Source organism: Ursus maritimus, unplaced genomic scaffold (genome assembly GCF_017311325.1).
Source record: "Ursus maritimus isolate PB19 unplaced genomic scaffold, ASM1731132v1 scaffold_7, whole genome shotgun sequence".
NCBI lineage: Eukaryota > Metazoa > Chordata > Mammalia > Carnivora > Ursidae > Ursus > Ursus maritimus.
The window spans coordinates 17,291,831-17,319,673 of record NW_024426885.1 but is presented as its reverse complement, the minus strand read 5'-3'; the positions used below and the strand labels follow the sequence as shown (position 1 = coordinate 17,319,673).

At 46.4% G+C, this 27,843-nt stretch overlaps 1 protein-coding gene across 13 annotated transcripts in view; it reads left to right on the top strand.

The window, feature by feature from the left end:
- TCF7L2 (transcription factor 7 like 2) overlaps positions 1 to 27,843 on the top strand; it is a 194,323-nt gene that overhangs the window by 52,553 nt on the left and 113,927 nt on the right. For 4 of the 13 annotated variants that reach the window (XM_040624637.1, XM_040624642.1, XM_040624641.1 and 1 more), the window contains exons 1-2: positions 13,210 to 14,262; positions 22,321 to 22,422. In XM_040624637.1, the coding sequence (XP_040480571.1) occupies positions 14,116 to 14,262; positions 22,321 to 22,422 (249 nt within the window). In that variant the 5' untranslated portion in view covers positions 13,210 to 14,115. Of the gene's footprint in view, positions 1 to 13,207; positions 14,263 to 22,320; positions 22,423 to 27,843 lie in introns of those variants that run through there. The other 9 variants (XM_040624650.1, XM_040624649.1, XM_040624652.1 and 6 more) reach the window with 6 other exon arrangements.

Below are 27,843 nucleotides of genomic sequence, written 5' to 3'. Positions count from 1 at the left end.
CTGTCGTGGGGAATCTGAACCAGCCTGAAGGCGTGCCAAGGGAAGGCAGGGTTCTGAGAGCAGAAGTGTGATAGGCAAGAGAATACCCTGGACTTTTGAATCCTAGGTAATTTGGTCAGGACTCCAAACCAAAATTTCTTTTTTTCCTTCATGATGAAATGGGTTTATTGGGCATTGAGTAATGAGCTAGCAGAGGGACGATTACCTTGCTGCCTCCAGGGCATTTAGAAGCCTTGTCATTTATATATCAGCACCTGCCGAGCTAACCTCTTCTTTAAGGATCTCGCCTAGGGAATATTTCTTTGCTTATTTTGGGGTTATCTGAAGTGTTTGAAGGTACTGAGACATTTCTTAAAAATAACAATCATCTGCAGTTCACATTTTTCATTAATTTGGATTGATGTGTGAGAACCAGTAAGTGCTGACCGAGGCTTTCTGTGCATTCAGCTCTCTCTGTAACCCATACATATGTTACTGAAACTTGACTTTGGTTGCAAAAACTAGTAGAGTTTGCATGTTAGAACAGGGGTGCATGCATTGAGGGAGTTACCCCTGGAAGAGCCTGGCCTCTTAGTAGTGGGGGTGGTTTGACAGGGTGTTAGTGTCTGTGTTAGCATTTAGCTGAAAGACTGGTGGTTAAAATCCTGCAATATGCCCATGCTCTGCCTAACCTTCCCAAATCTTCATGACCCAGTAACTGTAAAGGGCATAGGAGGGGGCTTCAAGACCCTAGTGGGTCCCGTGGGAGGGCCATCTGCTGGTAGTTCTCTACTTTGAATATCACTCTGCTGGAACCAGATTAAGACCGTCTGGTGGTAGTTTTGTAAGGCTTCTTTCAAGGCCCACTGATGCTTCTAGAACGGAAGTGCATGCTTAGCACTTGGAGCTTTCCCTGTTGATTATGTCAGCGCATGAATTCAGGGAGCCCTGTGCTAACCTTTCATCCTGAAATGGGTAGATTCCACGTGAGGGTCAGAGTCTCTTGTTTGGCCTGGACCTTTCCACTTTATGCCAGTTATTAATAGCACTTTCTTTTATCTTTACAAGTGCCCTGGTTTGGGTGATGCATTCTATGGTCACCCCTAGTTATTATCAAAGACTGGCTGTGGCTACTAACTTCCGCATCACTTTGAGGAAGCCACAGAGTCGGGATTAGAGCCAGAGAGAAGGCTGCAGGCTGGCTTCTGCCCCTTACCTCACCCCCGCCTCCCCTCTGCCTCCCCTCTGCCGTCTTGGGGCGGGGATGGGGCATTGTCCCTGGGAGAGTTTGGAATCCTTGAACGGTAGAAATCCTGAAAGGCTTGGGAGTCCAGGGCTGTGTCTGTTCCTTCCCTCTGCCATCTCTGCAGGATTCTGGAGGAATAATTAGTTAATGTTTGCAGAGCACTTTGAAATTCTCAGATGAAAGGCCCCAGAGAAGTACGAAGTATTATTATTTCTTATTAGTCTGAACCAGAATGGGCAGCACCCCTTGCCTTGTGCCAGACCAATTCCTCTGCTGGTCTTTTTCTGCCCGACTGGCTTTCTGTATGTATATTGAAACAAAACAAAACAAAAGAAAACTGAAGAGCATGTGGGGATTGTCTGCCCCAGACGGTGGACAGGTGACGTGAAACATAGCACACTCTGGTCCCAGAGCAGAGGTCTCTTACTCTTGGCATGATGGGGGCGGCTGTTCCTGTGAGGTCTGGCATGAGCTGGCCGGGGAGGTGTGGGGGGGTTACTTTTGGTCCTGCTTGCCGATGCTCTGTTATTGTGTTTTCAATTGAAATTTCTCTTGATTTAATGATATCAGTGCTAAGGAATCTGCTTCCTGGGGACCCAAATGTACTAGCGTCAAGCGGGTAGGGATTGAGAATTATCTTTTGCTGTGGTGGAATGTTCCAGTATGATTCATGTAGGCCTCAAGTGTATGTGTGTCAATATTTCATTTCTTTATACGATTTTGGCATGCCAAGGCAGATACCCCAGAGCTCTGAGCAATGCAAGGAGCCCCAAGGGGGAGCTCTCTGGCGCTTTCTGCTTTCTTCACCCTGGTTTTCTTAGATGGGAATTGAATTCATCAGCTGCCAGGGGCTTACTTTATTTGCTGTGGGGGAAAGAGGTCTGGAGAGTGGGAGGAAAGGAAAAAAGCACTAGGTCAATCCCTTTAGAAATGGAAGATTTGGTTTATCTTCTACTTATCAGCGGAATGATTTGTTCCCCCCCACCTCAGTTAATCAGAAGTGGTTATACCCTTGATACGTACCACTGCCACCCCCCCCCTGTCATCCTCGGACACGGGAGCACCAGCGTGAACCCCCCGGCAGCCTCTGCTGTTCTGGTGGTCTGTCAACTCAGCGGTGTCTCTTTGCCCTGAGGCTCAGAAACCCGGAGGACTGACCACTTCTGGAAGCTTTCCTCCAGTCTGCAAAGAGCCCCTGGCTAGCAGAGCTGCGGATTCTTGTACCAGCAACTTCTCCCCTCTCCTCCCCTCCCCACGTATTACCTTCCACTCCTGATCTTCTGTTAACATGGAACAGCCAGTCATACTCAAATCCCAGTTCGTGATGAAGCCAAAAATTGACGTTTGTCTGCTGTACCTGAACAATTTCTTATAGGAACCCTGGATTTAGTTTATAAGCCTTTCCTAAACCACGAGGGATTTGAGTCCCACAGAGTAGTACTATCTGGGGCAGGGCCTGAGACTTTTCTGAATGATTTCCTCCATGAGCCAGGCGTGACTGCTCTGATGAAGGATCCTGTGCGGTGGGTGGAAGCAGGCATTATCCCATTTTACCCATGAGGAAGCAGAGAAATTACCCACCGATGGAGCAGGAGCGAAGTGTCCTATGTTCCTCATTTTTCCTTGGGCGTACTTTTCAGCCATGCACACAGTCTCCTTTGCAGGCTGGACTATTGTGACTGAGATACCTTTAAATGGAAATTCTCGGGGGAACTTTGCTCCCCTTGGCTGGAGCCTGAGGAGGGGGGGGCAGAGGGCTCTTTTGGATGTGGGAAGGCTGGCCACCTGGGGACACCTTCTGTGGTCACTGTGGACTCTCTCCCTTCTACCCAATGCCCTCCTGCTTGGAGGGCCTGCACCTTACAGAATCAACTGAAAACGTAGTCATTTCTGTCCTAGTTACCTTCTTTCTCAGAAAGAGGACAGAACAAACATCTTTTTATTGAGTCCCGTGCTGGGCCTATTAACTGGTTTCTTTATTTTTTACTGTGGCTTTGCAAATGGAGTTATGTTTATATTCATTTTGCAGATGAGAAGACCGAGTTCCAGAGAGGGTCCCTGTAGATCTTTGTTCTTTAAAATGCATCTTCTTTGCAAAACCAAGAAATTGAGTGTATTTAAGAGAACTGGAGAGAGCTGAGTAAGATGACATTTGGGTCATCATTGCATGGTTTTGGAGGGGGCCCAGTGCTTGGGTGATGGATGAACTTACTGGTCACTAAGAGACATTGAAAAATTTAATTCCTTCCACTAGAGTCCATCTCCCCTCACTGTTGAGGAAACAAGTGCATTTATATCATCAGTGGTGGTGAAGATTACACTAGCTATGGGAGTGTTGGATCAGAGCCTGGCACGTAGCAGGTGCTCAGTAAAGATACGAGAGGAGGTGAAAGGGCCCTCTCTGGGATGTGTTGCCCTGTTGTTCTTTTTGTCCTTTAGGCTTGGAGAATGCTGGAATGGGCAGTGAAGTGTCCTCTCAGACCCTTGACATGTTCGTTCAAGTGGGGATGGGTGGAAGGCTGCTGGCCAGAGACTCGGCCACCCCTGCACGCTTCGACCTGAGTCGTTCCTTAGTACCTTGCTGGGGTGGACAGCCAGGCGTCTGTTTTCTTTTAGTGTAACTTCCCGTCCACCTAGTCCTTGCCAGCTGCAGGGCTCGGAGCTGGAGCTAGAGGTGAGCAGGACATGACCTTGGGAGGCAGCTGTGAGAACCAGGAAGTGGAGGACAGTTATTGTGGGTGTGATGGTGGAAATCTGAACGGCGGCCAGATGGGACACAGGAGTGAGAATAGGTTTCTGGGGCCAGTGGGATAGAACACTTGAAATCCCAGCAAACCCGAATGGGCTCCTCTCTGCTACCGAATCACCTTGGAAGAAGTCCTCACGAGGGACAGGAGGAAACCATGTCTCTGGTTTGTTAGAAAAGCTCACGAGGGGTTTTAGAGGCCTCTGTGTCCCTTTGGGGAAGCGAATGCAGTACTCCACCCAAGCAAACCTAATTGAGCTTCCATAACCAAATTTAAATGTCACCAAGCATGGTAACCCTTTTCATGTTATACAGAATTATACATAGTTATGCATAGTTTTAGATATAGTTATACAGATAGTTTGCGGAAAAATATATTTTCTTTAAAAACTTTAAGGGGCATGTGGGTGGCACAGTCGATTAAGCGTCTGACTCTTGGTTTCGGCTCAGAGCGTGATCTCAGGATCATGAGCTCAAGCCCTGCGTTGGGCTCTGCCCTGGCCATGGAGCCTACTTAAGATTCTCTCCCTTTCCCTCTGCCCCTCCCGCCCTGCTTTCTCTCTCTCAAAAAAAAAAAAAAAAAAAAAAAAAAAAAATTTTATACTTTAAGATTAAAATAATGTATTAGAAAGTATAAAGCAATAGGAAAGAATTGTCTGTAATTCCACTACCTAGAGGAAAGCATTGCTAAAAAGGTGGCTAATTTTTCTCCTTTTTAAAGTGGTAAACAGACGAGTAGTTTGGATATATTGACTTTTCAGGTGTGCATTGCGGTCACATGGGCAGCCAACATTTTTTCTTGTGGATTTCAGCCAGGCTTGACACCTGCCCCTGAACAAAAAGCAAACGACTGCCTTATTTGTCTGACGGATTAACAGTGGACACACGGAGGGAGGCACATTCTCATTATGTTAAAGATTTGACAGCCCTGAGCCACTCCGGTGGTTTCTTTGTTGTGACTTTGGAGCTAGTGGTGGGCTGGAACGTTACCTTTGCCCTTCTTTAAAATCAAGAATAATAGGTGGTGAGTGGAGGGATGCCTCTTAAAATGTTGGGAAGTACTGTGGCCCGAGGATAAGCTTTTTAGAAGTTAGTATGTGTATTGTGTTGTTTTAACTAATGAATCTTCTGGGCCTGAGGATAATGAGGTCAGCGAGGGCAGCGATGTTGCCTTACCCCTCACCCGAGGGTCACTGTCACCCAGAACGTGCCTGGCCTATTCCAGGGGCCTGGGAACACTTCTTTGATTGATACGGGGCTTGGAAGCCAGATGGCAGGGGCCGCCATGCTGATGGGGAGCCCGCGGAGAAGTTGGTGGGTGTCATCATGGGGGCATGCCTCACTGCCTCCCCGACCCTCGCCGCTTTCCCCGATGTGGATCCAGCCTCTACCTAGAGCTGTGTGCTTCTCTGTCCTGCCTGGAAGTGCAAGCATCCTGCACAGCTGAGCACCCCTTACCCCACCCCTTCCTCCTCCCGCCCCTCTAGGGCTGGAGGACTCAGTTGCTTCTACCTGATGGGGGTGTGCTTTGCTGAGACTGTGCAAATACCTTGTTCCTAGTGGCAATGGGGCCACTAGATATAGGGGCGGGGTGCATTCGTATAATAATAACATGTGGTTTTATATTTCCCATTATATTTTATAGTCGAAGTGCTTTTCAGATACCTTACTATTATCTTCATTTTATAGATCTATGAACTAGGGCTAGTTTTGGGAGATGGGAGGGGGATGGGGGGACAGAGGGAAGGAAATCAATTTTGAATGACTCCTGAGGCTCTGCGGGAAGCTGCCAAGTAGTTAGATATTGTTTAGTGGAATTTGTGCATCCACCCTATGAGGTGGGGTGGAGGGAAATTATTTTACAATAGCTGGAGGTCAGGGAGCAGAAGTCTCTGCCCACTGTCACCCAGCGAGTGGGGCGAGAGCTGGGAATTTTCACCCAGGTCACCTGACTCTTGGGCTCTGTGATCTTTCTCTTCTGTCTAGTACCCAGCATAGTGCCCAGCAAAGAGCCGGCATCAATAAATATTTGTCGAATGTTAAATGAGGCTTAAAGAGACCATTCACGCTTGGCACAGGGGCACAGGGGAGACAAGCGTGTTTCCTGCCCTCATAACCTTCACTTCCAAATCGCGTGACCTTGGGCTGCTTGCCTAAGCTCTCCCAGCTCAGTTTCCTGAGATGTCGTCTGAAAAATGGGTAAAGGACATAGCAGAGGGCATTTCCTGTAGTAAGATCTCACCTGTGACGTGGTTTCTACTACTTACTGTTTTCTTTTTAACTTTCCAACCACACAGTTTCCCCCTTTTCCCTTCCGCCTCCTGGAATATCAGTTTATGATGACAGACTGTCGTGTTGGAGGACAATGAGAAAAGCATTTGTGATACTATAGCCCAGATCACCAGTGGGACGGATAGGAGCTTCGTAATGACCCCAACAGTGGTCCCAAGGGCTGCCATTTGTTGAGTGGCTTACCGTATGCTAGGTGCTGTTCCACGCCGCTATCTGTAGTCAGGATTTGGCAACAACTCTGATTCGAAGAGCTGCTGTTAGCTTCTGTTTCATAGAAGAAGAAACTGAAGGTCAGGGTGGTGAAGTAACCTGGCCAAGGCCTCTGAGGAAGTAGGTGGTGGTCTGGGATTCAAACCCCAGAACTGGTTTGACTTCCCACTCTTGAAACCATAGTTAAAACTTACCTCTCCACGTGTGTTTGTTCTGGGCATTTCCATATCTCGTTTGCAGCCTGCACTTTTGCTTTGCTCATTCTCCCGAGTACGTGGTCAGTGCAGGAATCCACGCTGATGTGGGATTGAACCAGCAGGTGGAGATGGTCCCCAAACAGGGTGCCAAGTGGCTGACCGTTGTTTTGCTGCCTGACGGTGGTAAGCCAGGGACACCAGGGAGTTCTATGAATTTCCTTTTCCCAACTGTCTTACCCCTTCTTTAGGCGGTGTTTTTAACAGGCGAGGTTTTAAATCTTAAAGAAAAAAGGAAATCGTGACATAGCCTGGGAGAGAAGTGGCAGTGTTTTTTTGAGTTTTTTTTTTTTTTTTTTTGTCTTCTACGTTTTTCTTTGGTGCACGTGTAAAACCTCTTTGGGATGATGATTCCGTGTGGTTTTTGGTAGCCTTTAAGCAGCTGCTGCTGTGTTCACCCTAATGCCTTGCCACCCCCTGATTTGTGTACCAGCTTGTGCCTTGTGTGTCTGCTTTTTGCAGAGTATGCAGGGCAAGAATCAGAATTCTGCTGAGGTTGCAGACCTTTAAGAAAGATCTTTAAGTTTGTGGGCCAGTCAGAGGGGAGAGGGATGCAGTGACTTAGAACAGCAGGCCTGAGGCTGAGCCTTGGTATACCTGAGGGGAGACCAGACGTATGGGGGGGGAGGGGCAACTGTAGTTATAGGAAAATCCCAGAAGAGTGGAAGTGAGTGAATTGAAGGGAGGGGTGGGGAGAGGCGAGCCTGGTTCACTAGGAATGTTTTTGGTCAGTTTGCTTTACTTCAGGGTAAGTGTTTATTTCTCTTTAAGCAATGGGTAATACACATACCTGGGATATTCTTTTTTGGATGATTTAGAATCATGCAGTATCTCAAGGAATTTTATTCTGATGATACTGATTATATTAATAGCAATATAATAGCCAGCTAATAACATAATAGCTAGCATTTACTCAGCACTTGCCATATGCCAGGCACCATGCCAAGCATTTGATCCCTGAAGAGCTCCGAGAGGTAGATGTTTATGTATATTCCCATTTTACAGAGAAGGAAACCAGTGCTCAGAGAGGTGATGTCATTTGCCTAAGCTCACCCTGCTTTTAAAATGGTCAGCTCTGATATTCTCTCTTAATGAACCCAGTTCCTTTGGCTGTCAGCACTTCGGCACATAGGAGGCACTCAATAAATATTTTGATGAATGAATGGAGTTCTGGAGCTGGGGTTCGAACCTGGGTCTGAGTTGCCTCGAGATGTGATCGGGAAACTTGGTCTGAATGCACGCAGCCCCCACAAACTCCTACTTGCTGCTTGGGGTCCTCACAGTAGTCGATAGAATTAACTCAGCGGGGCTCAGTCGTCCCGAGGGAAAGGAGCAGGGGGCCCTTGTGGAGGCCAGAGCATGGCTCCTGGGTATTTCCTGGGCATGGGGACATAAAAGGCGTAGCGTGAACTGTCATTCAAGACGGTTTGCTGAATTAGCATTTTCCCTCTCTGATGGTGGCAGCGTGTGATTTGCTTTGTGGCCATGCATCTGCAGAGCGAAGGGGGCTGAATTCTGGAAGACCCTTTGGTGGGGAGGACTGTGTGTTCACCTGTCCCTGGGCAGAGCCTGAGTGGGACTTGATGCGGTTGGCTTCCTTCATTCAGCTGTCTGGGAAACTTCAGACACCCGGACTTGAATTCTCTTTGCCAGGATACATAAAGGGAGGGTGGAGGGATATATTTTAAATAGCTGAATGAATAATTTCTTACTTTCCCATTTATGTGTGGATAGTAACGGCGGGTTGTGTCAGCGGGTCTGTTCGTTGGGCGCCGAACTTGGGCCATCTGTTAACTTAGTGCATTTGCTTACAGGAATCCCACACTTCTCTTTTCTCCCTTTGTACATCCAGCAGGGAGATGGCTCCCTCCTCGACCATGAACCCCATCAGCATGAACCCCATCAGTCTTCTGTCGCACACGTCAAGCCAGGCCTCGTTTGTAGTGCATACGCTACTAATCACTCCTGTGCGTATATCGAGAAGGAGGTCCCACTGTTGTCCCTATGTTATTATCCTCACTTTGCAGGCAAGGGCTGGTTGCCTAGAGAGGTGAAGCCATTTGTCCAAGGCCCCAGAAGCATGAAGCCGCATATCCTGGGTTTGAACCTAGGCACTCCAGCTCCTGCTCCTATGCCTCTTAACCATCCTGGGGCACCACCTTGGTCTGAATTAGTGAGGTTTTAAGTTTATTTTTAACTAACCTTCTTCTAGAACCTTCTGTCAGCCAGCTCCACAATGGGGCGATAACATGGTGACCTTTGTCCGTAGGGTAGCTCAGCCTGGAAGACTGTGCGCAGGAGCCGGTTAGATGGGTAGAGAGACCTTAATGTAGTTTTTCCCCTTGACTACCTAGCCCTTCCCTGGGACTCTTTGAGCTGAATCTTTCTGCCTCCTTGAAGATCTGCCTACCTTCTGCATCTTTCTGCTGCTGCCAAAAGACTTGAGACCTGAAATTCCATCTCCTGGGTCCCTGGGAGCTCTAGAAGTGCAGACGTCCAGGTTCCGTGGTCAGGGCTGGTTGGGATTACAAATAAACCAAAGCCTGGGAAACTTTCTTGCTATTAATAGTGCAGACCTTCGGGGGAGGGATCACCAAACTTGATGCTGTTGGAATTGATTTTCCTGTCCAGATGACATAGTAATGAGCTAAGTGGTTAGCTTCAGGTCGTTACTGTTCCTTCCCAAGCCAGGTTCTTGAAAGACTAAAACCACAAAAGCAGAGAACAAGTTTGTTTGCAGAGGCACGGTGGCCCTGTCGAGAGAAGGGAGGTGGGCCTGCACGTGGGAGATGAAGGTGGTGCCCCCTTCAGAATGAGTAGTTTTGTCTAATTCTGTTTCTTTAACTGCTATCCCCCCCCCTTTTTTGAAATAGGAATTTGATTTGTTGTCTGGATTTTTGATGGTATTTCTGTCTTCTCCATGCCTTTGGGTTATTTCAGAAAGTTTCTCTCCCAGCCCGGAATGTGTCAGCAAGAGTGCTGTCAACCACTCTGCAGGGAGAAAAGTCTCGCATAAAACAACCCTAAGATCCCTGTCACCTCAAATCACCCACGTTGATCCTAACAGCCATTGTTCTGCCCTTTGCTTCTTGGCATGTGCTGGTCACTGTATGTGTACAATTAAAAACACAGAGTGGCCCTCTCTTGTCCGAAGGGTCTGGAATATCCCGGTGTTTCGGAGGAGACGTTGGAAGTGGACAGAACTGTGTTTCCTTCCCCAAGTGAGGTTATTGTGCTCAAAATATCTCCTGGTAGTTTATTAAAGGAAACCACAGGATGGGGTCAGAGGCAGTCTCTCTTGTCGGCAGTCTCCTAGCTTGCCTCTTCTTTCTAGATCTTTCTGCCCAGTCAGCTCACCCCTAGGTGGCATGCTGTCCCTGGGGGGAGGGAGGGGTGGCCAGTGCCGGGGTGGGGTGGGGGCTGCTTCTCTGCCCTGGCCTCGAGTTAGAGCAACGCGGCCTCCCGATGGCCCATCCGCACTCGTCCCTGCGGGGCGTTAGGAAGGAATTTGGGGTGTGGAGTTCCGTGAGTGACTAGGATTAGGCCAGTCGGGTCTGCAGGCAGACGAGAAGTGTGTGGGCAAAGAGAACTATTGTGTGAGGCTCCTTGGGACAGAAAGCCCGCCTTCTTCTTTTACTGTGCCTAATGGACAATTGAGACATTCAGCTTATGTCTGAAAGGAAAGTGGGCCGGAATGGTCTAGCAGACCTCCCAGACGAAGGCTTGTAGGAGAAGCAAATACAGACAAGGATTACCAACAGGGGAAACAACCAGGGCAGAGTCCTGGGAGAGAATGTTTATTTCCTTGCTCTCTAGGAGGGATTTGGAAAGAGCCGTAATCCTGGGTTAGGAGTAATTTGTTACAGCAAGATGATACTTGAGTGGCAGGCCGCTTCTGGCTGAGGCAGCAAGACTGGTGTGCAGGGGGGTCGGGGGCCTCCAGAAGGTCAGCCTCACTAAATCTTCACCCTGGCTCGGGGGTTTTTTCCTCCCCAAGCAAAACGAACCGAGGCGCTGCTGACCTTTTGGCTTCCCGAGGGTAGCATTACGAAGCATCTCCACATGCTTGTCACAGCCAGCCTCGGACAATAAAAATTTGGACAGGGAGACCTTGCTGGAGCCACCGACCTCTTTCAAATGTGACAAGGGGAAACAAAAATAAAAGGAAACTGCAGCGCGCGGTTCCCATGTTTCAGTTGGAGTTGGAGGACAGGAGCCGAGGTCTGTCCTGCATTTTTGTTCCCAAGTCGGCGGACTGAAAGCACATTAATTGGTTGCTTGTTGACTGCCAAGACTTGTGTTGTCTTTTGTTGTTGTGGAATAGGGGGGAAAGAAACAGGACGGACTCGGAGGAGAACCGATTCAGAGAAATCCCGAGTCTTGAGAGCCGCTGGCTGTGGAGAAAGAAAGGGCTCTTTTAGAGTTCCTGATTTTAGTATCTGCTGCAGTCATGCTGATTCATGGATTTTAAAGAACTCTTCCAGGTCACCAGGACCCTGTTACTCTCTGGCTTTGTATCCTCAAAGGTCATCCCTAAATGTCGGTAGACCTGTGACTTCTGTCTTTTAACTCCCCTGCGCAGCTGGAGGGAGAACTAGCAACTCTTAACTGTCCTGTCCATTTACACAGCATATCCTCTGGGGTTGGAAAAAATGGTGAAGGCCTTAGGGAGGCTCTGGGAAAGTGATTCCATGCCCATTTTGGAGCTAGGGAAACTGAGTCGCAAAGCTTTCGTGGCCTGCCTGAAGACACAGGGTGGTGGGGAATGGACTCTTCAGGGTTCAGGTTTCTGTGGACCTAAGTGCTCCCCTTTCTCTGGTTTGCCTTGAAACAGTTATCAATCACTTCGGTTGCTGTCTGCTGTGTCTCCTCGGCACATTTCATCTGGGGCGTGCTGTGTTCTTTCCAGCTTTCGTGAGTCTTGGCCTTCCCCTGCCATTGGAATGGTCCCTTCCCAAGATCCCGCACCAGCCAGTCACATTTGGAAGTTGCTTGTTTCCCAAGAAGCTTTGGAGGGTCATATTTTTCTTTAAAAGAGTAGGTTTGCTCACCTGTTTTTTCGGTTCATTCTTTAGGCATTATGGCACGGTGGGTGGAGTCTGTGCCTACGTGACCCTGTGCTCTCCCCACCCCTTTGTCTTTGAAATGAGCCTGATAACCATCAAGTGACTTGGTGCATTTTTTTGTAATCCGCTTTAAAAATCAAGATGTAATTCACATACCATTAAATTTACCCGTTCAAAGTATACAATTCGGCGCGTTTTAGTATATTCACAGCGTGTGCAAATGTCACCACTGTCTATTTCCAGAACAGTTTCGTCACCCCCAAAAGAAACTCTGTACCCACTAGTAATCACTACCCGTCTCTCCTTCCGCCTAGTCCCTGGCGACCACTAATTTAATCTCCGTCTCTATGGATTTACCGATTCTGGGTATTTCATATAAGGGGAATCCTACAATATGTGACCTTTTTGGTCTGCCTTCTTTAAGTTAGCATTATGTTTCCAAGGTCATCCTTGTTGTAGCATGTGTCGGTATTCACTTGTTTTTATTGCCAAATAATATTCCGTTGTATGGATAAGACCACCATTTACTTATCCGTTCATCAGCCGAGACTTGATGTGCTCTTATCCCAATAGACCGCATATTTGCTGAGCTCCCAGTGACATCCACTTGCCAATCCCTATCTTCCAGCTTATTTTCCTGGTCTGTAGGTGCCCGTGTCCGCTTGGGCACGCACGTAGACAAGCACTGGTAACTAACGCATTCCAATCAACTGGACTGTACTTGGCTTTTTGATAAGAAGCATTGATAAAAAAAAAAATGTGACCAAAGTAGGTCGTCTTCGGTCTGTCTCTTAACATGAGGTTCCTCCAGTGGCATGTGGGCATTCGTTACCTGTCAGCTACCGCAGCGGGCCGTGGGGAAGGAGTTTGCACTACTGTGTCTGAGGGGGTGACGACGGGCCACCTGTTTGAGCAGGGCAGGAGGGCGAGGGCTTCTGCTCTCATGTTCTTCCAGTGGCTTTGTGTCCTCTGACCTGTGGCTCAGGGACTTGGGGGCTTTTGGCAGGGCTGTCGTTGGCTTGGGATCCACACGGCTCTCTGTGGGGACCTGGATCTTGAGGCTGCTGGAAGAGTCTGCCATGGCTAGTCCTGGGCGGCTCTGGGTCATGCCGGAGCGACACTGTCTCTGAGGCAGACACCGTCTGCTTTGTCCCCGTGTGTCTACTTTGCCCGCCTTCCCATTGTTCATTCTACTCTGTCTCTAAGAGATTTTAAGAGTCCTGGCCTGAAAATACTAGAACTCTACATTCACTTCATTTCTCTCTGCTTTTCTTCACTTTTATTTATTTCCTAAAGACCTATTTCTTTATTTTAGAGGGAGAGCGAGAGTGAGTGGGAGGGACAGAGGCAGAGGGAGAGGGAGAGAGAGAATCCCAAGCAGACTCCGCACTGAGCGTGGAGCCCAACTTGGGGCACGATCCCACAACCCTGAGATCACTACCAGAGCCGAAACCAAGAGTGGGATGCTTAACCGAAGGTGGCACCCAGGCGCCCCTGCTTTTCTTCACTTTTAAAATGGGTTTGGAGGTTATCTGCTTTGACCACCTAAAAAAGATGGAGTGACAATCAATGTAGAAGTTTAAAAGAACTTTTGAGAAAGTAAGGTGGAACCTTCAAATAGACAACGTGCTTATTATTGATACTGCCCTGGAACTGATAGTTTGTGCTAATTACTGATCATCAGGGTCACATGACAAGTTGGGGGAAAAAATTACAGACCCTTGGGCCCCCTCCCAGATAGTTGGATTTAGCAAGTCCAGAGTGGGTCAGGAGGAAAGTCTTGCTAAATAGACCAGCAAGATGTAGGAACTGTAGGACCATGTTACCATCATGAAGTAAATCTTTCTTTATAATATTTCTACTTCTTGTGTTAGTCCCTGTACCATTGACTAGCTTATTGTCCCATTGACTGGTTCTTAGGTGACTGCTCTAGGCCTCAATTTCTAGTCCACACTGGACACAGAGCGTGCGCTTTGTAAATGCTGCAGGAATCTCTGTGTTAGAAGAGAATGGAACTTGCGAGCTAATTTCCCTTCCTTCCTTCCTTCCTTCCTTCCTTCCTTCCTTCCTTCCTTCCTTCCTTCCTTTTCTTTCTTTTCTTTCTTTCTTCCTTCCTCCCTCCCTCTCTCCCTTCCTTCCTTTCTTTCTTGTAATGAATTTCAGGATGCCTGTTCGATTTTTTTTTCTTTTAGTCATAGAAAATAGACCGTGGATTACCTCTGTTATATGTCTCTTCCAAGCAGGCAAGCAAGTGGGTATATAGGTGAGGGGAGGCTAGGTTATGCTGTAGCAACAAACATCTCCTAAATCGCAGTGGATTATATGAAACTCTTACTTACTGCCCGGAACGCGTATCTATCACTGGTACTCTTGAGGCTCTGCTCTGTTCTCTCCATCTGGGTCAAAGGCTGGTGGAGAAGTCACCTTCTCACGTGCTCTGCGTCATCACGGCAGAGGAAAACCACACTGGTAAGTAAGCGCTGCAGGCCAGATGCAACACATGTCCGAACTCATCAGCTGAACGACGCACGGGAGCCCGCCTCACCATTACGTGGGCCGGGAAGGACACAGTCCTATCGTACACAAAGTGTGCTTACTTACTCCCAAAGTCCTCTCCAGTCCTGGCGTGCAGCTGAAATTCTAGGATCTCTAGTGGCGTGTTGTAGTCTTTTTAATTTTTTTCCCCCCAATTTTTATTTAAATTCTAGTTAGCGAACATGCAGTATAGTACTGTTTTCAGGAGGAGAATTTAGTGATTCATCGCTTACGGACTTGGGCCCAGAGTGAGGAAGAGGTGGCCCAGTGACGAAGCAAAGTGATTGTCCAGATAGTGGCAGAAGTGGGCCTGGAGAGTGGGTTTCTGGACGCTTTCTCCCTCTTGTGCTACCCCAGGAACACACAGCCATGATTTTCAGAGTGACTTTTTCAGGAGGGTGGAAAGAAGGCCCAGCTCCCAGCCCCAGGGGGGCCCAGCTGGGTTTGAGAGGAAGGGCCTGGTGAAATTCTATCCAGCTGTGCTTCCCTGAACTGCCAAACCATAGCCTCCCGGCAAAACCACTGACCTAGGAAATGCAAAAATATCTCAGGAACAGGGGTATTGAATAGCTGGTGAGAGAAAAAGTTTTGGTTATTGGATTTTTTGGTTTGTTATTTGCTTGTTTTCCTCGGTGACCCCCTTAGTACCAGTGGCCTCAGTAGCTCTCGTAGAAATAATTTTCTAGTCGCTTTGGAAGAAAATAATTTAATGTTTGCCCAGCAACCTGGGGAGGTGGGGGAGAAGAGAGCCTGTAGGCGCTGGAGAGGCTGGTCTATTCCTTTGGGGCTGCTCCACTCTGCGGTGTTGCCTGTGAGCTCCTGGCGTGCAAACACAGCGGTGGTCTGGGGGTGTGCGCACGAGAAGGCCCACTGACCCAGGGACCTCAGGCAAGCTGGGTCTGGGTTGTACGGACTTTAGTTGCAACTTCCTGCTCATTTATTTTATAGGATTATAGCGAATGTGGTTTTGAACTCTAAAGTACTCCCTAAATGTGAAACGATACTGTTATGACCCTTTGGATTGTTACGATGAGGAAGAAAAAGGTAGCTGCAAGAATTTCATTTAAAAATGCTGTAGCAACCAACTCCTAGAGATAGAAGGCAGAGCTATTGAATTGTTGTTTTACACGATGACCGGATTCCCTGCCTTTCCCCCATATTCCTTTTATGCTGAGAAACAGATAGTGACTTTAAGGGAAACATTCCTAAGTTCCCCCACTGTGTTTGGTGTCATTAAAAACAAAAAAAAGGAAAAATAAAATCAATCCTAGATTCTTATTTCATTTTCTTCTGTGGCCTTTTCCTTCTCCAAGTTCAGAATGTACCCAGCCTTCGAGGTCTTCAGTTTTCCTTCCTTTGGTAACAATAGTACAGACTCACTTATGCTATACCCCAACTGGCCACAATCACATGTTCCTGATTTTCTTTTTCTGTACAGTCACACTTTACGGGCAAATAATGCCTCTTTAACTGGAGCCTCTATCTTAGGCTCTTATGTGGATTTTTCAAAAGAAGCAATTCCTGGGGGGCGCCTGGGTGGCTCATTGGGTTAAGCATCTGCTTTTGGCTCAGGTCACGATCCCAGGGTCCTGGGACTGAGTCCCTCAGCAGGCTCCCTGCTCAGTGGAGAGTCTACTTCTCTCTCTCCCTCTGCCCTGCTCGTGTTCTCTCTCTTTCGAATAAATAAATAAAATCTTAAAAAAAAAAAAAAAAGAAGCAATTCCTGGGCTATGTTTTAACCTAGAACAAAGCAACCTAATCTCTGTACCTCCTGGATCTGCGGGAAAATTGCTCAGACTGATTTTGTAATGGTGGCTGTGAGGATCCTGCAGGATTCTGATGACTTCTGGTATCATTTCACTGTTAGGTATATGCGATCCATGCTAGCTTTGGGAAACCTGTTGGTACCTGTTTGATTCAGAGGGTAGGACAGAATATTAATCACAGCTTCTTATAATTTAACCACTCTGGATATATTGGGTTTCCTTGACCCCCAGGGCAGAATTACTTATTTATAGAAGATGGGCTGGATTTTCCATCTTCCAGTTCTGAGAAAAGAGGTAGGTTCTGAAAAGAGAGAGCCAAGCGTGTTCTTTAACAGACCGGTGTGTGTGGCTGCGACTTGAGGACGTATCTCTCAGCGTGAGCCCCTGAAGAAAGGCGTGCGTGCCGTGGGCAATATACTTGGGCTTCCTGTTGTCTCACTCATGAGGTTTTTCCATTTTCCTCTTAGGACGAGTGGCTTCTGGTGGACTTTTCTTTTGTAAAGTGGAGTGGTGTGAACATTACTGTCATGTCATGCTTTCCCCCTTCTGGCTCGCACATTTGTGGCAGATCAGCATGGCCTACGATGCAGCCACACAGCTTGCCTAAATGGTCACCTCGCAGAGGAGGAGGGACTCATGGGTTTGGACGTGAGAGACCATGGCTCGTGGTCTCTCGGTTTGGGTATTTGGACAAAATAGGGACTTTCTGTTTTATGAGAAACACAACCCTTACGAGCTGGGGCTTGGGAGTTAGGAAGACTCCGCAGCTCTGGTCTGTCATGAGGATGGTTTCCCATGACTTTGAATTCTTGAAAAATGGATTTTCCTAGGAAGAAGTGCACCTGCTGAGAAAGCTTGGATTGAAAAGGCTGTTTTTGTTGTTGTTTTGTACTTAGGTCAAGGATGCCCATCTACCAGGCAAGGGTGGGGAGCAAGGCCTTCACAGTGTTTAAAATCAGTCCTTTTCTGGGTGATAGGTTTTTAGTGGGGCCTAGTTTTCCAGAAGAGGCCAGTTTCATCCCTGTGTAGCAGTCTGTTCAGACCCCATGGTGGCCCCCACCTCCCCGTCTTGCCGGAGTCCATGGCCAATGCCATCTGTTGGGGGTGGGCAGAGTTGACACGGGGTTCATTCCAACTTTGCCATGTGTGAGAGTGGTACACACGGAAAGGCTCTGGAGAGAGGAGGTTCCGAACCTAGAAAGGTGATTCCCAGAGCACACGGGGCACATTGCCCATGACCTGCAGCGTTTCTGCCTGGTGCTCTTTCCAGATGATTCGATGACATGTGACACATTGCCAGTGTTTCCTGGGAAGTGGGTGAGAACTTTCGAACACGTGAACTTTTTCCAGTCAGAATTGCTCAGGGATTTTCAAACTTCCATTTTGGAAAGGGGGAATAGTTATTTCGGTGAGATTGTGGTCTAGTGGTTAGACCTTGTGACTGGGAGTCATGGCTGGAAAGCTCAGATTCTTTTCCAAACTTTTCCTCCCAAACTGGAGTTTGCTAGTGACAATTCAATTCAAAACGTTGCTTTTGGACCACCGAATAATCACGTTCGGCTGTCTGGATTTTAGGCCCAGCGAAGGAATGTATCCTGTCTGACACGAAATCAGGTCTTTACACATTCATTCCGTAAGCCACCGATTGCCAACTATGGCTCAGGGCCAAAGCTGTCCTGTCACCTCTTTTTGTATGGCCTGTGAGCTAAAAATGGTTTTTATTATTTTTAAACGGTTGAAAAAAGCCAAGAGAAGAAGAGTATTTCCTGACTCAGGACAGTCCTATGGAATCTATAGATCAGCATCTATAAATAAAGTTTTATTAGAACACGGCCGTGACGTGGTAGGTACATGTATCGCCCATGACTGCTTCTGTGTTACCACGGCCGAGCTGTTAGGACCAAGACGGTATGGGTTGCAGAGCTTAAGATACATACTCTGGGCCTTTTATGGAAAAAGTTTGCCAACCCTGTCCTGAACAAGTAAGGGGATGGACTCCCCTTGCCTGTCCATCCAGGAGATGGACTCACTGACAGGAAGTGCTGCCAAGCTGCGTTGGTATTTTATCAGCGATGTGGGGTTTCCAGGGAACTTTGTCATCAGCATTATCGTTGGCCTCTGAGTTGCCCTATTTGTTTAGAATATTAACTTTAGTACCGGGGCCCCAACAACCCCCAGCTAGATGCAGGTTCTTGGGGCAGCCTCTCCTTGTCCTCTTGGCTACTGAAGCTGGACCCACGAAGATGGGGGTGTCTTTGTTGGGAGCACGTTCCCTCAGGCCCACTTGTACCTGGATCCTGGAGGGGTCTTCTGATTTGGAAGACCCCTTCCCCTTTGCCTTTCCTTGTCCTTTTTTTTTTTTTTTAATTGGGGGAGGAGGAAGAGATGTTCGAGTTGCATACCTTTTTTTTTTTTTTTTTTTTTTTTTTGCTGACAATTTAACAGGCTTTTAAAGTGCCTTGATTCTGTTCAGACTGTTGGTTTTGTATATATTTCGAGACTTTGTCCACAGGTCTGAAGCTTAACTTAAGCTCCCTGAGACATATCATAAAATATGATTTGGGGAAAAACCCTAATGGGCCACGAGCAGAACATTAGTATTAAACAAAGGATGAAACACTTAAGCCAGGATGGCCTTATATATTTATTATTATTTTTTTTGCAAAATGAGAGTTGAGCAGGACTCCATTTCAACAGTTTTCAATGCAGGAATTCCCACGGCCCCGTTTGATTGCAGTTTGCGGAAAAGTTTAATGTTTTTGTAGGCAATTCATAATTTCCACGTTGAGCAGCCTGAAAGGAAGGGAGCTAGAGCCCAGTGTTGTTTTTATAGTGGGATGGTGGGAACTTTTTTTTTTCTTCTTCCCCAAAAGGATATAAAACCGAAGTTGGACCAGGGGGAAAATGCAGCGTGGCGTTCCAGCCCTTTCGTAAATCCGAGATGCCTCCTCCTTCGGGTCTTCCTTTAGGACCCAACAGAATAGAATTTCCCGCTGCTTAGTGTCTCCAGGAAGGAAAAGATTTTCCTCTAGGCCATAATCGTACCTAATTTCCTTTTTCTTCCCTTTATTTATTTATTTTCCTTATTAATAAGGACCAATTGTAGAAGATGAAGGAACCTGGGAAACCCATCACTTTTGGAGGAGGTTAATAACTTCCTTTAAAAAATCCTGACATAATACTTATTTCCCCAGAAGGAACCTCGTCAGCCTGAATGCCAGTTTCCATGGGACGGGCACAGATTTGCGGGGGCCCAGCCATTCTGTGGGATCAAGTTGCACTGGGATGGAGAGGTTGAGGCTGTCACCGTGGAGTCCTTGCAAGCCAGCAGGATTGGGGCTGTCTTCCTCCACCATCTGGATTTGGTTAGCTCTCTCTGGGCAGTGGGGCCGAGTCTCATTTCCTCCAACCAGTAATGTTATATAGGCAGTGATCCTGGGCTGCCCTAACATAATTGAAAATTATGTGTATTGTAGGCTTGGAGCGCTGAAATGTAGGCTCATAAAAATAGTGGTGCAGGTAGCCTGCGGAGATTGGATATGGCACACAATGAAGCTTTTATGTAAAATAAGAATTATAAGACTCTGCGTTAATATTGCATTATGGGTATGACAGTTCTCTGGTGGGGTCCTCAGGGCAGGTCTGTCACCTTAAACAAAGCCTAAATTTCCGAATTCTGTGGAGCCGGCATTTGGATGCGATCGAATTCATTTTGCAGATGGACAAAGATGGAAACCTGTCTGTTAATCTAACCCTGCCCACTGAGGGTAGCATGAGGTGTAGGTGTGTGGCACTCAGCTTGGCATTTTTCCTCACAGGATTTTATGAGAGGAGAGATGAGTATTGGCAGGTGTTCATTTTGGTTGGCCTCAAGGAAGTGATGCTTTTGAGTGGTTCTGACCCATGAGGCTCATATATTTATGTGGCAGGTGAGAATGGGAAGCAGTCAGGGTGAGGTGGGGCGGAATATGTTCCCATGGCCCACTGGCTTGGGTTACTGGCTGAGGGAGACCATGGAAACATTTATTACAGTGGCTCTCAACTTGGGATGCTACTGCCCCCAAAGAAGATATTTGGAAATGGCTTGATTATGAGGCTGACTGAGGCAGGGAGTGGGGTGCCTGCTGGTATGTACTGCCTGGGAGTCCAGAATCCTTAAGTGCTGGGGCAGCCTCCCCCTCCTCCCCATCCCAGATAGGACAACCCCTTCAGTTGACTGATGAAAAACTAGAGGTCCATAGAAGCAAAGGGATTTGATGCAAGGTCTTGTGGTGAGTCACCAGAACTAGTAACCAGGTTCCCTCACACAAGAGCCTACCGGGTAACAGCTCTGAGGTTGTAGAAGTGCTCTCATCTTGTACAGATCTAGGTTGGGAGAATGGCTGTGCGCTTTGGCAGGTCGCTCGTGGGCCATGGTCTTCTAGTTTTAGGCGTAACTGTGTTTGGTTTGAAGTCGCTGGACAGTTGTATCTTTAAGGAGCCTATAGAAAGCTCCTGTGCGGTTTTTGCCCTTCTGTTTCACACGGGATCTGAGCCAACTCTTCCTTCTTTCCGGACTGCCCTTGGCTGTCCTTTTTTTTTTCTGTTGAAATCTTTCTGACTTGATAAGACCTACTCTGTGCAGCCTTGCCCAGTCTCTTTCCTTAGAAATCCTGTCTTCCTTCTTGGCATTCCCTAGGCATCATTCCCTTAGTCTCTGCCATTTCCACTACATTCTATCCAGACTTAATCTGAGTGTGAGTTGGTTCCCTCACATGGGCATAAGCTCCCTGAGGGCAGACATCTTCCTATCTCCTTAATCCTTCACAAGAAAGCTATGTACAAAGAGTTTAATTATTATTCATTGAGTAAAATTTCCTGTACAATTTATATGAAAACTAGCCATTTATTTCATTCTGGGTTCTCTGAAAAGATAAATGGCCTCTTATATTCCCTCCAAGCATTAACTGGTGCATTAAACAGTTGGCCTTCAGAGATACAAAGGCTGGCGATGTCCTTATTAAAATCTTAGTGTTGTGTCTTCAGTTTTGTTCACTTGTCTGAAGGTTTCCTGAGTATAACTGGTGTGATGTCAGCTGTGAAAGTCAAATGCCTTGGAGTTGCTTATATGTGTGCTAAGCATCTCTGTGACTGGGCGAGCTAACTTTCCTCACTTTTCCTTGTTTGTACAGTGGGGAGTTGGGTCAGTTGATTGTTCAAGTCCTTCTGAAAGCTGATGTATCACTTGTGACAGATGTGACTTCCTTTCCTTTGTGCCATGTATTTCCCACCTCAAAGAAGAGTAGAGATAGATGTCGTTGGCTTATACCTTTAACTTAATTTCTCTGGTAAACTTGTGCATATTTAAGAATTTCTCGGGCCTTTTGAGATGAGCGTATAAATTGCACCGTGCCCCGTTTGTACATCTCTTCCTGAGAAGTACTTTTTTTCAAAGATTTATTTATTTATTTGAGAGCGACCGTGAGCGAGCAGGGGGAGGGGCAGGGGGAGGGAGAGAATCCCAAGCAGGCTCCCCACTGAGTGTGGAGCCCGACGTGGAGCTTGATCTCAAGACCCCGAGATCATGACCTGAGCTGAGACCAAGAGTTGGACACTTAATGGACTAAGCCACACAGGTGCCCTGAGAAATATTTTTGTTTTAAAAGCTTTTGGGTTGGATGAGGAGTTCCGTCCTCATCTACTCGAGTAGATTCTACTAAAGGACAGTTGCAGGTATATATACACTCAACTTTAAAGTGAAGGATGATAGCATTTCAGAAATGAAGTCACTGAAAGCAGATCTGGAATTGATGGTCTCCTAGACACCTCTGACTTGAGACTCCTGTTTTCTTTCTTCCTTTGGAGGGCCTGTGCTCTCTCCCTTCTCTTCTCTCCCGCATCTCTGTTGTTTCCCTCTGAATGAGGCAGGATTAATGAAATCATGTCATCCGAGGCAGCCTGACTGTTGAATGCAGAGACCAAACTGTAGTTGCTAATAGCGTTGATGTTCTATAAACGTACCTTTGAATGTGAGCGCTAAGGAAGGACCTGTTGGTATGGTATGATTTTTCTGTTGATGTTGTTGTTATTTGCATGCTTTTAAATTTGTTCAGTGTTGTTATTTGCATGTCCTTACTCCTTTTAGTTTCTCATCTGTGTATCAGGCACCCCAGGACTTACGTCTTGGGATAGTGGTTTTGCATTTCTTTTCTAAATTCATTTGCCACGTTTTGTTTCCTCCCTCCAGTATCTCCAAATGAAATGGCCACTGCTTGATGTCCAGGCGGGGACCCTCCAGAGCAGACAAGCCCTCAAGGATGCCCGCTCTCCGTCGCCGGCACACATTGTCGTAAGTGACCTTACAAAGGCAGTTGCTTCCTTTACCGGGGGGAGATGAAAAAGATACTCTTGTTGGTAACAGGCCTTGTTTACCCGTTTTTTTCTCTTTAAAAATGCGTATTTTTGGAATAGTCTTGGATATGGTTTATATCTAGAAGATATCTGTTTTCTGCTATTGGACCTTAGTGATTGTTACTCACCCGGAAATTTTCCAGATCTTCCCACCACCCCTTCCTCCTGGTGTTGGGTTAGTCCAGCCTTGTGGTCTCCAGTTAATGGGGCACTATCACACATGGTTTGGGGGAGACTGGAAATGGTGCCAAAGCAGTTTAAAAAACACAACCCCCAGGTCCTTTTCTGAAAAACTCATTTAGCAGAGGTGAGTTGCAGAACAGGGAATTAGAAAATTCAAAAGGGAAGCGCTGGATTTGAGGACCCCCCCCCCATTTATCTTAATTGTTGGAAAGTAATATCCTACGTTAACATCAGCAAACGTTTATCTGGGCTGAGTGATTGCAAATGGAGAGTAGAAATGAATTTGGAAAGGCTTAAGTTAAACTTAATCTGTCCATCCGTGGCTTCAAGAGCCTGTGGGTTTAACATAGGAAACACTTGTTTTTAGTAGTGAGAGACTACAACGTAAAGTGTGTGTCTACATATATTTTTAATGTACTTTTGGATTTTGTAGGCTCTGAAAGTGGAATTTATAAATTAACCTCTTGAGAAGATGGCCCAGCCTTATTAGAATATTCTCCTCTGTATGTTTATATCATGAGCTGGACTTCATACTTTTAAAATAATTAATGGAAGACACATTTTTATAATGAATCTATGACAGGTAGAATTATGCAAAACATGAAATAATTCATGTATTTTTTATTCAAGTACCACAAAATGTTACCCATTAATGTATTTTGCCTCTATGTTACTTGTAATTTCTAAAAATGGCAAAATGACAAAATGATTTTCTTAAGTAGAAAAATTTTAAGACGCATTGTGTCAAATTTCAGGCTAACTGCCTCCTTACTTTGTAGCTTGCTGTAATTGAGTATATATTATTTAATGAATTATGCCTCTGTTATATGAATATTAAATATATATGTATGTGTATGTATATATTACAAAGTGATTTATTTCCGTTAAACCACGTCTCTTGAGTCATCGTGTGTGAAAATGTTCTACAAATTCTTATGTTATAAATAAGGCACATAGCAAGGCTGACATTTTTCCAGAAGCTTCCTCCAAGCCCGCAGTAACATGGGTGCTCATGATTACACATGCTCCTCTAATGTCAAGATTTCAGGGCTGGAAGTGATCTTAGATCATCTCGGCCCAGCCTGCTCTCAGAAAAGGAAACAGGCCCAGAGATGCCCTAAGTGAATTGCCCAATGTCACACGCTGAGTTAGTGGCCAGAGCGAGGACGGGACCCAGTTCTCGGCTCCTCTTCCGGGGCCTCGTGGCATGTTCTTTCCTAAGGGAGTAACTTTTGTGTGGCTGGTTCTGTTCTGCGAACTATAAATTGGGTCATCATCAGGGACAGTGTCATAGGTGGTAAGACGTTGTTGGTTCGGGGTTCCGATTGCAGGTTTCTCTGAGAAAAGTGAATGCCATATAAAAACCATTTTAACAGTATACAAAGATTTTTAAAAAGTGCAAGAGTTACAGTGTCCTAGAGGGTAAAATGAGGAAGCATGTCCTTTTCACTTTTTTCACTTTTCCTGCCTCCCTGTATTTCCCATTGTGTGTCTAGGCTTTGAAATTTATTTCTCTGCTTCTGGAAATGCTTGGCAGGGCTGCCGCCTTTTTTTTTTTTTTTTTTTTTTTTTAAAGCTACAGAGGAAGGACGTTATCTTTAAAATCTCTTGGAGGCTTTTTTTCTCTTTGAGTGGAGAGAAGGTGCCATTCTTAGAAGTGGTTCAGAGTGGACACAGCCCCTTGTGGGTGTGGATGGAGGTTGCGGGCCCGCTCTGGTGACCATCGCCCAAGGGTGAGAGTGGGGCTTATCCATTTCCAGAGAGCTCCATGGTGCTGCCTCCCCACGTAGCCCACAGGACTAGTTGCCCCAGGGTAGACCCTAAGTATACTTATTTTCATGTTTGGAAATGAACAATCTGAGGAGATGGAAAGACATTTTATCCAGAGCCAGTGTGGATTTTAGGAAAGGGGAGCGCAAGGGGACTTGGGTTCCTTTATCCTCTGCTGTCTCAGGAGGCGTGTTTTCCACAGCCACCACTTGGAGCACACTTCAGATGGAGACCCTTGTCCCAGGGAGCCGCGGCCGGCAGCTACAGCTTTCGTGCTTCCTGCTGTGCTCCTGGGGACCCGGGGAATGGCCACTGTGTAGAGGTTCTAGGCTGTGGAGGAGGGTGGGCTCTGGGAGCGGACAGAGGAGAAAAGGCCACAGCTGGGCTACAAGGAAACCAGATTTGTGAAATACTTAATGCTGTGGCAACTGAATGATGTCTTTGGTTATCCGGATTACCCCGTAATCGTGCATTTCTGCAGTCTTCATGTGACACTAAGGGGTGAGGAGAGGGTGCTAGCGTGGGTGGGCTTGGTAGAGGGACATGGGCAGGTCGCGTAGAAGAAAGGCTGTGGTTGTTGACCTCTGCATCCATCCAGGGTCTCATACAGTTTTGGGAATAGAGGAGTCCTACCTTGGGACCATGAATGGATGATCCCCTCTTCACTGGACATAGGGCAATGTATCAACTAAAATCAGTTTGGCGGGCACGGGGTGTCTGTATTTATAAACAGCACATTCGGTGATGGCTGATGTATCCCTGGGGTCTGTGTATAGCTCAGCATTGGTCCAGAGAGTCTGGGTTTGTTCAGCTCTGCCAGCGGATGGCTTACTCTCCTCCATACCCTGGACTCTTCCTCTCATTTTGTTTTTCATTCTCTTAAAGAAAACGTTGTCACATCACAATGTTTCATCAGACATGTTTCAAAATAATTGTCTAAGGATTGCTTCCTAATTTCTCCGAAATTTGGGTTTATTGTAATTTCTGGGCCAAGTTATTTCATAATTATTTCTCATGTTTTCTTTTGAAACTAGAGAAGTGTTCAGTGTTTGTTAGTAATCATTAGAGACTATCCCTATCACCGGTTGCTAAGAAAATAACTTTCTCTAGTACCCATTTGGGGCAGAATTTTCACATGGGAATTTAAACTAACGCTTTTTGTCAGAATATTTTGATCTAGGTTTTTTTGTCATGTGGTACATGGTTTACCACAGTATAAAAAAGTGGATGTGTAGAATAAATATTCTTAACAAGTAGAGTTCAATTGATCAAATAATACTTAAATTAAGAAGCAAGCCCCACACATTCTAGTTACCGTAACTGATACTGCGTCTTGTTTATTATAATCCGGCGGTTCCTCGTCTGTGTTCAGGAGAGAGGGGAAATTATTCCCCAAGATGCTGTCTTGATTTTTTTTTTTTTTTTTGGCCAGCCAAAAAATAGGAATTTACACAACAGATCTATCTCTCCCTCCCTCTCCTTTGCTTTCTCTGTCCCCCTTCTTCCCTCCCCACACCCCCAAGAAATTCAGGTTCCAGGACCCTCTCCTTTTGCTGGCCTCCCCAGGCCCATTTTCTGATTCACAGTTATAGCTCCTATTTCATTCTCTGTGGTGTTTTAAATTTACACTTTTAATTCTTTGCTCCCCCCCCCCCAAGCGAGGGCCAAGCAGCCAAGTTGTGCTAAGTGGTGGTACTTGAGTCTTGGCCCATTTGCCTCCAGCGGTCCATTAGCTGTGGGGTTAGGAGCCCCCCCCCCAGTCTTTGCTATACAAGGACTTTCATTTAATTTCCTTTGTACCCAGCAACAAAAGATTCTGTACCAAAAATGGTGGTATTTTGGTATAGTATGTATCTTACAAGATGGCAAAAGTCTTCAAAAGTTCCTACCATTTTATCTTGGGGGCTTCCTTTTGAAGTCGATGTGGAATTTTACCTTGGGGTGAATTTCTAGTCATTCCCAGTCTTGTGTGTTTTGTTGTGTAATGAGCACTGAGGTATGGGATAAGAAAGCAGTCTGTATCCCGAGGAGCAAAGCCTGCCAGACTGTGGTGGTGTACTTTTTTTTGTTGTTGTTATTGCTTAAATGCTGAAAGAGGGCAGAAAACTTATGAAATACAGCGTGATGGGAGAGCTTCAAGCAGGGTCTCTGCTGGCCTGCGTTGAGCATTTTCAAGTAAGTTCAGAGGGCATGGCGAAACTTTTGCTTTTTGTGTCTGAAGAGTTTGGGGGAAAGGGGTACCTATTCATAGTTAATAAGAAAAACTACTTTGAGAACATCCAGTTGGTTATCAAACACATGTGAGTGTTTCGATGGATTATTTGGCTTGGGCTCTCTTCTCTGCCGGGTGCTTGTTGATAGTTGCTGTGTGCTGGAAGGTTCTTCTGTGCTAGATGCTGAGGCCCAGCAAAACCGCTGCAGCCCCCACCTGTGCCAGGTGCCAGGGGGAGTAGAGGTCCTGTGACAGTGTGACAGGGACATGGGATTTCCACCAAGAAGTTGGTAAGGATTACAGGCTGGGACAACCCCCTGAGGAACTGGCATGTAAAATGAGATGTCAAGGATCCGTTAGAGTTAGCCAGATAAAGGAATGAGAGAAAGAAGGGGTGGGAGATGGGAGAACATTCCAGGCAGAAGGAAAACCATGTATGCTGTTCCTAAAAGGAAAAAGACGTTGGCTGTGGGAGAAGTGGAAAGCCAGCTCCAAAGGCTTGTAGGTCTTGAGGGATGAGGAAGAGTGGCCTGGGGGAGGATAGGGTGAGAATTTGGTGTTTGATTCTCACCACGGGGGGAAGTCCCATGAGCGGTTTGGCTCCTGTTAAACTGCTGGCTGTGGGGATAATGGAGAGGTGGACAGATTTGGAGGGAACATCAGCAGAATTTACCGATGGGTCACATGTTGGCATTGAGGGAGAAAGAAGAGTCAAAGGTAGGGGGGTGGGCATGCCGCTCACTGAATGGAACAAGTTTGGGGTGGGAGAATTGTATTTTTATTATTTTTTTTTCATTTTTATTTTTTTAGTCCCAGCTTTATTAAGATGTAACTGACCTATAACATTGTAGGAGTTTAAGGTGTACAGTGTGTTAGTTTGAGACACTTCTCTATTGGAACATGATTATCGTCCTAGGTTTAGCTAATATCCCGTCACATAATTACCATTTCTTTTTGCCGTGAGAACATGTGAGATCAATTCTCGAGCTAACACAAGTATATAAGGGATAGTTCCCATGCTGTACCTTAGATCCCCAGAACGTGTCCACTTTGTAACTGGAAGTTCGTACTCTCTGACCAACATCTCCCCATGTCCGCCACCTCCCAGCCTCCGGTAACCACCTCTTTACTCTGTTTCTGTAAGTTCAGCTTTTTTTTAGATTCCACGTACAAGTGATAGCATCAGGTATTTGT